The 13785-nt window shown below is 44.3% G+C and overlaps 1 protein-coding gene across 8 annotated transcripts in view; it reads left to right on the top strand.

Annotated features, from left to right (window-relative positions):
• Positions 1-13785, top strand: part of zdhhc14 (zDHHC palmitoyltransferase 14) — a 29008-nt gene that overhangs the window by 7419 nt on the left and 7804 nt on the right. For all 8 annotated transcript variants that reach the window (XM_040198925.2, XM_040198928.2, XM_040198929.2 and 5 more), the window contains exons 3-5: positions 2876-3036; positions 10612-10764; positions 13633-13770. In XM_040198925.2, the coding sequence (XP_040054859.2) occupies positions 2876-3036; positions 10612-10764; positions 13633-13770 (452 nt within the window). The remainder of the gene's footprint in view (positions 1-2875; positions 3037-10611; positions 10765-13632; positions 13771-13785) is intronic.

Genomic DNA, 13785 nt, shown 5'->3' with positions numbered 1-13785 from the left:
TGAGAAATGCATTAATGTCACTTGCAGATGCATTAGCCACATATCATTAAGGCGTTTACCCAAGCGATTGGCTATTATCGTATTATTGTGCTGCCTTCAGATGTAAATAATTCACTCCAACCTTGACAATTTTGTAAATGTGCACCTTTTCGGTGAGTATTTATGAAAGAGCAGTCAATGCAGACCACGAATTCACAGTAGATGTTTGTATCACCCTATTACACAGCTTCAACAACAGGGTTTCTGTTGGATTCTTGAAAATCATTCCAAGAGGAGTTTATTTTTTATCTATTTTTAATTCGATCCCACGGTAACAAAAAATAGATTTGTCTGTCTGGAACTAATGTGTAATCTCTGCACTGGCTGCTTCGAGTACTTGGTAACTTTCTTTTGATTATAGACTATTTCTGGATAAAGTCCAACAATAGTCTCCCTCCCCATCAATAAAAGTCTTGGTTGACTCATTTTAAATGATTTAAAGCCATCAGGCTGTCTCTATCTTGTTGAATGTCTTTTTGTCTTTTCCATCCTTGGAGGCTTCCGCTCACTCGTGTGGCTGTTTCCAGGGTAACCACATTCCCTTACAAAATGTACCATGTCTGATATTGGATAATATGCCATCTCCATGGCAACAAAGCCCATAAATTCCCAGTTAAATTTAAGATTTGCTATCAAACTAAGAGGAAAAATAAAATAACTAACTTTGATCATGTCCACTTCCCTGTCTGTAGAGATGGTTGGCAAAATTGCTCGTTGTTTTTGCCGCTCATGTGAGGTTGCTAAAGGTCGATACCCGCAGACTCAGTCTTCAGAGCGCTCATAAACCGGGCGAGATGTGGCCTACCTGCAGCGAGCTACAGGTAGCTACTTTCAAATCGTCTTCTCATAAGAACCTCTCAATGGACGACTTATTAATGTGACGCCTTTCCGTTCAGACGTGGAGGACAGATCTAATGGATGCAGATGAATGAATGTACGGTAATGACATCGGACTTTGGGGAGTTCTGACAGACGGCGCCAAGCGTTGGGCGATACTCTGCCAGTAGTAGTTTAAAAGAAAAATAGATTCCTTGTGTAGCTCCTAAGAAGAATAAAGCTTTTTTTTTTTTACATTTGAGCGCCAAGTCGGTTACATACGTTTGTTGTTCTCTGCGTTATTCTCCGATACGCCAGAGGGCGCGCAGACAAAACGAGGACACGTGTAACCCGGAGAAATGTCCAGAGACTAAAGGTGCATAATAAGCGCCACAAAACGGAGGAGAGATTGTTATTATCTGTAAACTCCTATTCGTGGGCTAATGTAGTGCCGTCTACAAGCCATGTAAAGAAAGAACGAGTATTACAAGGAATTTACTCGAAAGAATATTTCAAAGCGAATTCGCCGTCTTTGTATAATTGCTGTACATTTAAATAGTGTGTTTTTTCAGCAAACCATGTCACAGTCACTTGATTGTGAGAATATCTTGAGCACAGGCCTCAGGAAGTCGGCACTACAGCGAGTATCAACAAGGTTAATGATACAGATATACGTGCCAGCATTAACTTTACAAAAATATAAGTAATGAATACGATAACGTTCAAAAACGTAAAAAGGGTGTTTGATGATGATGCATTTTTCCGGCACTGATTACGCTCCAGACCAGTTCTTTCCCTTCTTTCCCTGCACGCCGGAGTATTCCTCTCCTTTCAGCACTGCCTAAACGGTCCGAAAACCAGCTGGAATGTTTTTGTTGTTTGTTTCCTTTCAGCCAGTTGAAGCAAACCGGACTTTCCTTAACATTTTTTTTTTTTTGTTCCGTCTTTGACAGTAGAGCAAGAGGGCCCTTTGCTCAGGTTTGCTCTCCTCGTCCGCTGTTACCGAAGGGACCCAACAGCCTAAATATAGTTTTACTTGGTTTATCAGAATAACTGCTGCTGGCACGGATCAGCGCATGTGACCGCCCTCCCAGGGAGCGACCATCTGAAGGCTGGTTAGACCGGGGGAGGGAGGTACGACGTCCATCAGCAACATACCCGCATGCTTACATTCTACTGCAACTTGCATGCATTTAAACAGTACAGTGGGACATTTTGGGGGAAAAAGCTTTAACGCAGCATTTCTGTAACATGAGTTGTAAAATCGGGTTGAGCAGTTTAGAGACACAGTGCAATTGTTGACCTCTGTTGCCTCATTGTGATCTATTAGCGTCGCTGATGATGATGTGTATGCATCGTTTCTCCGCATTCATTTTGAATCATGGACCGCAGTCCACATTGTTTTCATCCAAGGCGATTCTGCATCCGTGCTTCCCTCCTGCAAGAGTCAATAATGCGTTACAGTAAATACAATGGCTCGCCCGTACCTTCACTAAGGAGACCTTTAAATCTTCAAGACACTGCATGAGTAGATGAATGAGAGCCTCGCTGTAAACACTGCTGTTGGGAAACTTGGCTCAACTCTCAGTGTTATTTTTAATTCGTCCCTGGAAACATATGGTTCCTGCATGTTCATTTAGTTTCCTTCGTATGGAATGGCACCTCTTTGCTGACCCCAAACGCAATCCTCGATGGGACTAAATGTGATTAGAGTATTAACCACCTGCACCGGTAGACCTTTAATGGGATTACGGAACGTTGTCTCAATAGAAGAGATTACAACGAGGGAGACGGAGCCTCATGTGTGCCCTCGTCTGCACAAACCACTTACTGTCAATACGCGGGTATTAACACCTCCCCGTCTTCACAAGGAGTGCAGTGGTTTTATGCAAGCACTTGTGTTTGGGCAGACGGACACGTGTCCAGATACATACAGCATTACTGGACGGGCGAGTACACTGTGTCCCTTTTGCCATTTTCTCATGTGTCCTTCTCTGTCCACCCCCTCCTGTCCGACCAGTTGTCCGTTCCTGGCCCTGCAGCTGACCCCGGTCATCCCAGTCATAGGAGGCGTGCTGTTTCTTTTTGTGTTGGGGACGCTCCTGAGAACCAGCTTCAGTGACCCAGGCGTGCTGCCCAGGGCCAACGCCGATGAAGCAGCTGACCTGGAGAGGCAAATTGGTAAGACTCAGTTTTCAATTTTTTATGTCTTAACTACATCAAATTTTTGTTTTTGTTTTACTAATTCAAAGTAAAAACAATATATATAGGCATTTAACCCCCCCCCCATTGAGGCTTCTCTTCACCCGTCTTGTCCTTTACCAACCTGTTTCTCCCTTTTTATTTTAAATACTGTATTTGTCTTTGCTTTTGCATCATATTAAATGTATCTGATTATCTTGGCTGGTGTTTCGGGTTTGTCTGTGTAGACAACGAGATGAAGCTTCCGCTGACTCACTCCTGCGTTTAGGCTGAGCTGAAGTATTGGCGCCGCTTTGACCAAGTGGCTTTTGTTCCGTGTGTCTCATTCCTCCGTAGCCGAGGGTCACCACTGGATTTCGGGGGGGGGAAACAACCTTGCTTAATAACTTCTCGATCTAATTTGTGATGTGAAAGATAAATCTGCTGGTGCATTCGGAGCCACTTGATAGGATGTAACTGAATTACCGGCATCACAGCACTGACGGTAGAGTCAGAAACTGCTGACACGGCACTCTGATGAGGATTCAGTCTGAAAATAAACTCATTAATGCGTTAAACCCATTATCTGGAGGCAGTACTTGTTTAGATTTGATCACTATTGTGATTTTTTTTATTTTTTATACCTAATGTTATTTCACAATTGGTAAAACACAATGATTTATCATAATTAAGCAATTTGAGGCTTCTTATTTTTGCAGTTTAGATTGAGACATTTTGGATAGTAGACATTGCATTAAATGGGGAGCTCTGGCATCCAGCTTCTAAAAATAAAACGACTGCTACACGAGGCCTCTCCGATGAAACAAGGAGATAATAAAGGGAACTTTAGACTTTACGCTCAAAACAATATCAGTTTAGCATCTGTAGCTTGATGGATTAACACCACTTTATCCCGAGGTTTAACTTTTTAAACCCTCTTTCTAAAACCCCCAGCAAAGTTTTGGTCCTTTTTTTTTTTGTTAATTTGGCACGCAAAGCTTTTTATTTCTGCCAGCGATGGCTGTTGCAGCGCTTCAGGCCACTGAGGCCTCGTTAAACAAACTCTTGGCTGACTTAATCTCATTAAGCGACTTAAAAGCTTTTTGACGGAAGGTAAAGCACTGAGGGTTTGGAGCAGTGGGCCTGAAACGGCACCAGGCAACAGAACCGTGTTACAAAGGCAAGCATTTGTTTTTTATTTCAGTGGATAGACAAATTAAAGGCTGAAAATATGAACAATGTTGACCTAAATACCAGAATCTGCCAGCCTCACCGGCATCATTTCATCGCAATTTGGCTTTTGTGCTGCACATTTTCAAGTGTAGCAAATTGGAAATGAAATTGTTTAACACGGGATTCTGTTGTTCATAACAAAGGATCGTTGTTTGTTGCCTGTAGCTGAATTATTGTTTTCGCAGGGGGTGAAACTATGAATATGAATCCCAAAGGAAAAATCCAAAAGAATATACATTTATAACATGGCTCTGATTTATTTTTTTACCCGTTATTGTAACCTTCATTTTACCGGTTCAATCGCACAGATGTGTGTTTACAGACTCTACAAGCTCACGCCGTCACTAACTCGTGCATTCAGACAGATGTTCAATGAGTCCAAAAAAAACGTTCCCATGCAGGTTTACATTAAGAAGTTAAGCTTGTCTCAACTGTAGAACAGCTTATAGCAGCAGACTAAAATAATGCTTTAGTGTGTAGTCTTCTGTTTGAAGGAATCTGTTGTGTTATATAATGGGCATCTAAACACAAATCCTCCGGATGCTTTGTATCCTTCGACTAATGATGCTGGATTTAAGCCTCTGGCAAAGGTCGCTTTGTTTGCCTGAAGTGGGGGAAAAGCAGAAACGCATTTCATTCATTGAGTTGCTTATTTCACTCTTTCCTCCCCGTCAGTCTCCGGTAGTCCTTGAAGCGCAGTGTCTCTACTGACACTCTAATTCACCAGCAGCCTCATGAATAAATGATGATGTTTTCAAGTCAAAGCGCTTCAAGGCTCAGGTTTGACGCCGCTACCTATTGATCTGTTGACTAAGCAATGGTGGGGGGGACAGAATATCTGTAGCACAGGAGACATCCCGGTGGCTCACGCTGCCTGTGCTAGAGCAGGGAAAGCTGATATCGCTGCTGTCTGACCAATGTCTGTGAAAAGCAGGTTAGGCCGGGTGGTCTGAAGCTTAATCTACGCCAGACAATCAAATGATGTTCGATCTGCATCACGTGGAATGTGATACTGCGTGTGTGTGTGTGTGTGTGTGTGTGTGTGTGTGTGTCACCCTCATTCCCGCGGGGCAAGTAGATTGCAAGGCCGCTACTCCTCCACAAACTCCTCTCCAAAGTGCCTGCAGAGGGTTGAAACATGATTTTTCTCAGTGTAGGAAATACTGTCTGCACCTATGTGGGGCTGCGGGAAAGCGGGAGGGGTCAGGAAGGAAGCCGAGCATGTTTATCTCTGCTTGCGAGTGGATTTGTCTTCGGTGTGCTGCGTTTGATGTCACTTCATGTCTGTCTGCCCGCCCGATATGTCGGGACCAGACAGGCTGGCATCCGTTCAGCTGCCTCTTGCCAAATCCAGAAGTCTCTCTGCAGCATTAATCAGAGGGAGAGATGCTCGCAGTTCCCTGTTTCCTTCCTCCCACCTAATATTGTCCAAGCTAGCCGGTGACTGTCAGGGCAGCCACGCTGTGTTTTGTTTTTTTTTCTCCCCAAAGCTGCCAGCCGGACTCGGGGCCAGCCGAGGAAACGGGTTTTGGAAAGCTTAGAGGGAGGATGGACATCCGTAAAGGCCACGATGACATTTGGGCTTTCGTGACTATAGAAGTGAATTTGGGTGGCCTGTAGGGCTCTGGATAAGAAGCTTTCCTTTTCTTGTTGTGCCTCCTGTACCAGCTCCAGCCATGACTGGAGGCGCTGCGGCACGCATGTGCAGCCGGACTCGCGATTGGACCGATTGGAACTTGGTGGTCACGTGGTCCGATAGCGGTGTATCGGGCCGTAGTTGATCCGTGACCGGTGCGGATCCCCCTCAGATGTACGACTTTTAATGGTTCGTACGAACTTGGGGGCAGTTGAAATGGAGAAAAAAGGTCCATTAATACCGACAACTACATACAAGGAAAAAAAGAAGAAAAACTGGCAAATAATCAGTTTTGACCGATGTGGCTAATTGATGATCAGGGCAGCTCTTAAAAGCTATTTTTGCTCCCTATTTTCCACTGTGAGCTGTGACTGGATAAAACCATGAGTTGTGCAATACTTTGCACTCCTGTGGCCAAAGGTCACCGAGCCCTCTAAAAAACGCTTTATTACCATGAACCTATTTGGGCTAACTGGGCTTTTCTACTGTGCTGCTTGTACAAAAGCAGAACAGGCCGTTGCTGATGTAATCAGATATTTCACTGTGTAATGTGATGATCCTCTAGTTGTCCACACTAAGAATCCCTGCTGTACTGTGATGTTTCGGTAGCTGATGCAATTTAAATGGATTTCACCGCTAAGAATTGTACTCATTTTGATTCTTAAACTGAAAAGTGAACCAGGCAATCGAACACATTAGGTTTAAAGCAGGGTTTGTCAAATCATTACAGATGTTTATTATTTCAATATTGGGGGGGAGGGGGGGAAGCAATTCATTAAACCGGCGTAACTCTGTTAACTTGCACCCTGTTTTGACAACGTTGTGTTTATCACTTTATTTGCTGTGAAATGTTTTGTAACGAGAAAGCGAGCGAGACTCTAGTCAGACCCGTTCTCCAAGATTACATCCAGCCTCCTCTGCCTGGAGCCATACGGCGCTGCGAACAGGCCCGCTGAGCTTCCAGGTCTGCTCGTTACACACACTTTGCTGAGGCTCGGGGCAAATGTGTGAGTTGACTACGGCTCTTTTCATTATGAGCCGTGTTTCGAACACCACGAGCTGTTGGAGGTGGCTGCTTATGTCCGTCTTTGCAGTTGGATCCCATAAACGCAGACTACTGCGCGTGTTCAGAGGTTCACAGGGCACCCATTTGCATTCATAGCCATAGTTTATCGACTCCTCTCTGTAGCTGCAACAATGCTTCAGCGACCCGGAGGTGTGGCCCCTTGTAGTGTCGAAGCCCCTCTTGCACCTGTCACGACAATATACTTCACACGACACTGTTTGACAAAGTGTCCAGGTGTAGTTAAGGAGGAATGAATGAATCTTCAAATCGACGGCCAATCATGGTTCGTGCTCCGAGGGTTGATCGCTGCCGTCACTCCGTGTGCCCAACCGCCCGCGGTCACATGTCTCATGTCAGGACCCAGTGCCTGGATGATAAGTGATAGGTGTGCAGCCAGTTACTAAGCCGCTGGACATCTCAACTTGTCTGTTTGCAGATTGCTCGTGCATGGACGCCGGCCTGTCCTCTTTCATTATGACTGAAGAATGTCGGCAAGGGAGGAAGAGTCTTAACAGAGTTCCACATGACACCGAGACGGGGGGGGGGGACCTGCCTGCCTGCAAGACGGTGTAGAGTGTCTTCTCGCCTGCTTCTTTGGAGACAATGCAAAACAAACTTGCTGTGGAAGCGTAATTCCACTGGCTTGGACTGACCCTTTATGCTTCCACTGTCTCCTGATCCATCCATTATGCCTGCATTAAGCCCTCCCCGCCCACACACACACATTTTATCTTAATGCACTTCAGTAATCTAAATTATATATCTATATGCTGGAAACGGTGCATGCCCTGTTTCACGTGAAGCTCCGATGAGGTCATCGTAAAGACACGACCACATAGCCCACACCAACCTTAGTAATAACATCTCTATTAGTCCGGCTGTAAATAGTTAAGCTGTTCAGTTGGGCTTTTTGCATAAATCTGAGCTACCTGACTGGATCAGTGAAGTAGCACATTAGTCTAGGAGAACACCGTGCTGTTTTTTTTTTTGTCTGTATTAATGCTGCCGTTTTATGTCTTAACTTCATCAAAAATTATGCTCAGCAGAAAACCGCATTCAAACCGGGTTGGCGCCGCATCAAAAGTCCCATAATCCTCTGACGAGGCCCTGGCACGTCTATCGAAATGTCACGCAAAGCTTGTCGGCTTCTCCTGTTTTAAACCTGGTGTTGCGTGTTAGACGTAACCGATGAAGTGATATCAGCGACAGATGATCTGTAACGGACATCTTTAGAGGTCGCTGGCTTGTCCCCTTTATTGTCTCCCTCCTTCTCCGTCCTCAGTGACGATTATCCACACGTGGAGTTCTTTTGTCAGCGAGGACAATGATGTTCTGGAACAATGATTTTTCCGAAGCAATCTAGTGTTAAGACTCTGTAGTTAGACAGATATTCACCGCAAAAAGCTGCTTGTGTAGTCGGCGAACCAGTGAATAGCCTCCATTCAACCATCAGCTAATCCGTGAAAAAGGAGTCAATCAGTACGAATCACAGCATACATGTGTGGTCATTTCATGACATGAATATGAGAAAGACTGCTTTAGCATTTAGAACCACACTCAACAAGACGGGAGGGGAAATAATAGCACAGATGTAAAGAAGAAGACCCTACAGATGCCGTCGCGTTCACTGTATATGAAGTTCTCTGCGATATATTGGAAGCAGCAGCTGATGCAGCATTCCCGTTACTCAACTACTCAACCCGGGAATAAGTGTTTGAAAAGAAGAAAGTTGTATTTACTGTCCTTTTTTATCCGTAAAGGAACCCCTCAGCATCGTGGGGTCACATGGGACCAACGCATTGCAGTCCAAAAGGGACCCCTCTACTACTGATACTACTGCTGCTCTACAGCATGGGAGTGATCCTTTCAGTGGAAGTGAAACTTAAGCAGCCAAACTGACATATTTTCAAAAAATCTTACGACACCTTCTTTGGAGACCGCAGAAGGATCTTAGCTGTCAAATTTACAAAAGTGATCTTCTTTTGGGTCTTTTGGGGTTTAGAAAGTACACGTCGGAATCTTAATTAACCTTTAATATCTTTAATTTCCCGATTGAAAAGTCCCATTGTGTTTTGAAAGCGTTTTTGGTCTAGTCAGCTTTTCTGTAAGACCTTGATATCGCTGCTGGGCTGAACCGAATTAGCTGGTGCTGGTGCATCTTGGCAGGCGGGTGGAGGTCGGTTCTTCTTTATGTTACCTAATAGCCTTCATCACTGTACACGTCTCCATCTGTGCAGGTAAAGGTCCCAGTTTTCTCTCCTCCGCAACGGGAGAGCAATTAGTTTCACATTATACCTCAACGCCCAGCACAGTTTGGCTGACATTGAATCCTCATTTAGGTGTGTGTGTGTGTGTGTGTGTCTCCTGTCCTACCTGTCTGTATTTATTTTAGCTGTAAGCTCTCAGCCATCCAGACGCTGGTGTAAGACTAAGCTTTGTTTAGAAGCTAAAAATGACTCCAGCAGTAAGTAGACGTCAACTATGAATTTTGTTTGGAAATGAAATCTCAACCTGTGACGACTTTAACAGTTTGTCACAGTTGATGTTTAAACTCGGCCCTGGGAGGCTGCTTCCAATTGCTGTCTGTTTGATATGACTTCAACGCATCATAAGTATATTTATCTCCCTGACAGCATTTCTTCCCAAGCACTCAAAAACGTCTTTTAAAAAGTTTCCTCTAATGCTTCAGGAGGAACTTTCAGTCTGTTGTCGTTGCTCCGTGCCAATATTACCACCCGCTATGACCCTCTCCTGGTGGCTGAACAGGGCAGAGTGAGCGTGCAGGAGAGAACGTTTGGTCCTCTGTGATCGCGATGGAGACAAATCCAACTCCACTGACTGTCTGCGTTTCCTTTGGAAATGTCAAACGCCCCCGCGATCCTCTCGATCCCCATGCACACCGAACATGTGCCGCTCTGTGAGCAATGCTGCGGGCCTCTGTGCAGATGATGTCACTATGTTCTTCCTACACACACTGTGTCCTACTCTCCAGCTCCCTGCAAGTGCAAAAACATGGTGCAGAATCTACCTTTTTATGTGGCGCCGACTCTCCTCCTTTGGTCTGTCATCACAGCTGGCTTACACCACCAGAGGCCGTTTGAAGCAGTTTGCCAGCATTCTTCTTTTCTTTTGTCTCAATAGTCTGAGGGTTGAATTCCTAAACCAGGTTTTAAGTCACGGCAGCAGCCGATTTCTCGGTATTCAGAAGAGACGGAGACGCTTGCTTTGGGTTGGTTGTTTCATCTGCAGCACAGAGGGTGTGATGCTGAATCTGTACATCTTATACAAAAGAGCTAAACTGGTGTATCTAATTCAATATAATGAGCTGCGTGGGTCGTACATGTTCGAGCCTTCATCTACGGGGATAATGACGTGTACCTTGAGCACAGCTAGAGATAATTGCATATCAGTCGATCGAAGACTCCCTTCACCCTGCGTACAATCTAGTGGATTCTAATAGATCATGTTAATAATAATGGACCTTTTTACTTTTACTAAAGCTGTGATGTAGTAGTAATTGTAGTCCATTCTTTCATTCAGATTTAGTTTTTTCTTACTGTGGTCATTTCTATTTTTTTATCTGCCTTGTCAACTCGATTTGTTATGTTTCTTTCTTGTTTTTCTCTTCATTCTTACTAAGACGTGGCTAACGGCAGCACCGGCTACAGGCCTCCTCCCAGGACCAAGGAGGTGGTCATCAACGGCCAGACGGTCAAGCTGAAGTATTGTTTCACCTGCAAGATCTTCAGGCCGCCCCGAGCCTCCCACTGCAGCCTCTGTGACAACTGTGTGGGTGAGTGAACGCCGTGTTCGGCTGTCTGCGCTTTTATTGATCCCAAATACCTTTAGAGAAATTAGTATTGTCAACAGAAACGGGAAAACCCAACAATCCCGTTTTAATAAACACTATAAACACTTCCCCTCATATCTGCATCTGTGTTTAAACAGACTACAAATCCTCATTTTGATTCATATTTAACCTGCTTTAGCAATAACTCATGACAAGGGACAATATGTATGTTTAGTCTATACTGCATACCTGAGGGGAGTATGCTGTAGAATAGCTTGGATGCATTCCCATTCAGCCAGAGGAAAGGAGGGAATGGTTACCATGAGAACAACAGGGAAGAGGGGAAAAAACAGCATAATGGTTGCGTTTTACTGCTCGTCACAACGGCGTTCCCTGGAGACAAAGGGAGGAGCACAGCGAGACAATCTCTAAAAGATGAGGTGTGTGTGTGTGTGTGTGTGTGTGTGTGTGTGTGTGTGTGTGTGTGTGTGTGTGTGTGTGTGTGTGTGTGTGTGTGTGTGTGTGTGTGTGTGTGTGTGTGTGTGTGTGTGTGTGTGTGTGTGTTTTGTGATGCTCCCTCATCAGACACCAATCCGTCTTACAATGTCTGTTTCCTTGTCAGATGGCGCTGATTGAAAACCTGCGAGACCGAGATGAGGAAGTAGTAGACATAAGAAAGAATGATGAGCTTGTTGTCGGCGGTGGCAGATGCACACTGGCAGGAAAGCAGACAGACCGGCGGCAGCGTAGTCATTTTTTGACATTTTGGTTCAATGGCTGTTGCAGGTCCGTAAGAATCCACGAGAGCAACTATTTGCATTAGCGGTGAAAAAGAGATGCGAGTGCTTCCGCCTTCTCTCCGTGTCTACCTTTTTGGATCCGCTAACACGAGGGGCCTAACAAGCCCTTAAATAAGTAAGCAGGCAGAATGGATAGGGCCTCCCCTGTGGAAGCACAGGATATTAATCTAGTACTCACTTCCTTTTTAAAGAGTGTTATTCCCGTGGGAGTGAGAGACGAAGCATAGAAGTGTGCAGAATTGTGACGCTTTGCTTTTCCGTCACTACATATACTGCACGGATACGACTGTGCTAACAAGGTGTCACTGTCTGTGTCAGTCGGGTGGCTCTCGGATTGCTCAAGGTCAAAACTTTCCATGGACATTTAAGAATTTAGAGGGAGCCTGTGGGAATTCAAAGGAGAAAAAATGAAAATACCATGTAAACAAAACTAAATGAGCATAAAGTTATTTAAAATCCTTTTACCGATTTTATGTCCTTCTGTTGCTTTCCGTCCTCTGATTTGTATAATTACAGGTCATTCGAATATGATCTAATGAAAAGTAACGATGCTATCTGAGCAAACTAAGAATAGATCAAACAAATTGGCACATTAATAACAATGTGTTGGATCATGATAGAACTGTCAGTTGCAAGCCCTTGGTTTTACTTTAAGTCCCCTTGGTGAGGACGATGCTGCTTTGCTGTCCGCTGCGAGCATCTGATACCGATGTGCTGATCAGATCTGAAATAGTGGTTTGACGGATCATAAAACTCACGGTTCAGATTGTACCACGGATCAGAGTCACGCATCAGAGCACAAAATATTGACGATGCATAAAGATCCCTTTTTGTTTGATTATAGCAGCTGGTCTACAAGGCTTCGGGCTATTTATTCTTTGCAAAAGTAATTTCAAGTGCTCTAAAAAAAAACAACTATAGAATATTCAAAATGTCCTTACTTTGTTATAAGGTCTTCTTTTTTAATAAAACCCCACAATTCAAACTATAAAAGCAAAAAAAAAGATTGTATTTTTGTACGCAATTGTTGACCTTTAAGAAATCAGCGACTGGACAAGCATGAATGCCAATTTTTATGCATATTGCCGGATAATAATCATCAGTGAAACTCAGTTTCACACTGTGATGTTTAACCTTAAGCTGTGTAATGAGTGAGGGAGCATCCGTACAGATCACAGAACCGTGCTCGTCCCATTTCATGACGTCTGACTAGAGGCCGAGTTGACTTTATCGAGGCATTGACTAGTGGAGACAAAAGCAGGTCGTACCACTTTACTAAACAAATAATGGCTGTGATTAATAAGTTAAGTAACTACAATAAGGGGCAGCCGGTCCACTGTCCGAGGTCTTTTCGTGACTATTATAACTTTCAGCATTATCACATTCAATTCATGACGTAATTTAACTTTTCAGACTGCATTCCGATGCACGTTTTCTCCTTTAAGTACATTACATCAAGTATTTTGGAATTCCCAGCATTTTATTCACTTAATGGCGATATTCCAACAAAAGAGGCGTTGTGTGCAGCACGTAGGTCCTTATTCAGATGCGTGCTGCGTAACAAGGTGGCCGAGCTTCTATGGAAGGAACCCAGCAGTCCGGACAACACGACCCTCGAACGCCGAGCAATATTCCTAAACTGAGGACTGCTGGTTTGTTGTATCCAGCAAAGTGCGTCTTTCACACAGACGTTTTCAGCCAGTCATGTTTGGTCCGTTTTTTTACTGTTTTATAAATAGCCAACATGCGCTATGTGAAAAATGTGTATGTTGTTATGCCGAGACCCAGGAGGACGCTTCCCCTTTCCCCCAATTTCGTAGAGATCCGGTCTCTCGGGGCTAGAATGCACTAAAATAACCTGCTTTCTTCAATTTTCTTTTTTTGTTGGTATCTTTTAAAAAGAAAAAACCTGGTTGAACTATTCAAGCGAGGACTAATCGCAGACGTCTTCTGGAAAAAAACAGATTTTCTGAACTGATTTCGATGTGTGCGTAACGTGGTCTGTGGACACAAGGACACCTGAGGCAGATAAACGGCTGTTGTTAAAGGTTCTGTCTCTCTGTCCACGCAGAGCGCTTTGACCACCACTGTCCCTGGGTGGGGAACTGCGTGGGAAGGAGGAACTACCGCTTCTTCTACATGTTCATTCTGTCGCTCTCCTTCCTCACCATCTTCATCTTCTCCTTCGTCATCACACACATCATTTTACGTAAGTAGCCGAGGG

The sequence above is a fragment of the Gasterosteus aculeatus genome, chromosome 15 (assembly GCF_964276395.1).
Source record: "Gasterosteus aculeatus chromosome 15, fGasAcu3.hap1.1, whole genome shotgun sequence".
NCBI lineage: Eukaryota > Metazoa > Chordata > Actinopteri > Perciformes > Gasterosteidae > Gasterosteus > Gasterosteus aculeatus.
Note: the sequence above shows the minus strand (reverse complement) of the source record. Positions and strands in the feature narration are given on the sequence as shown.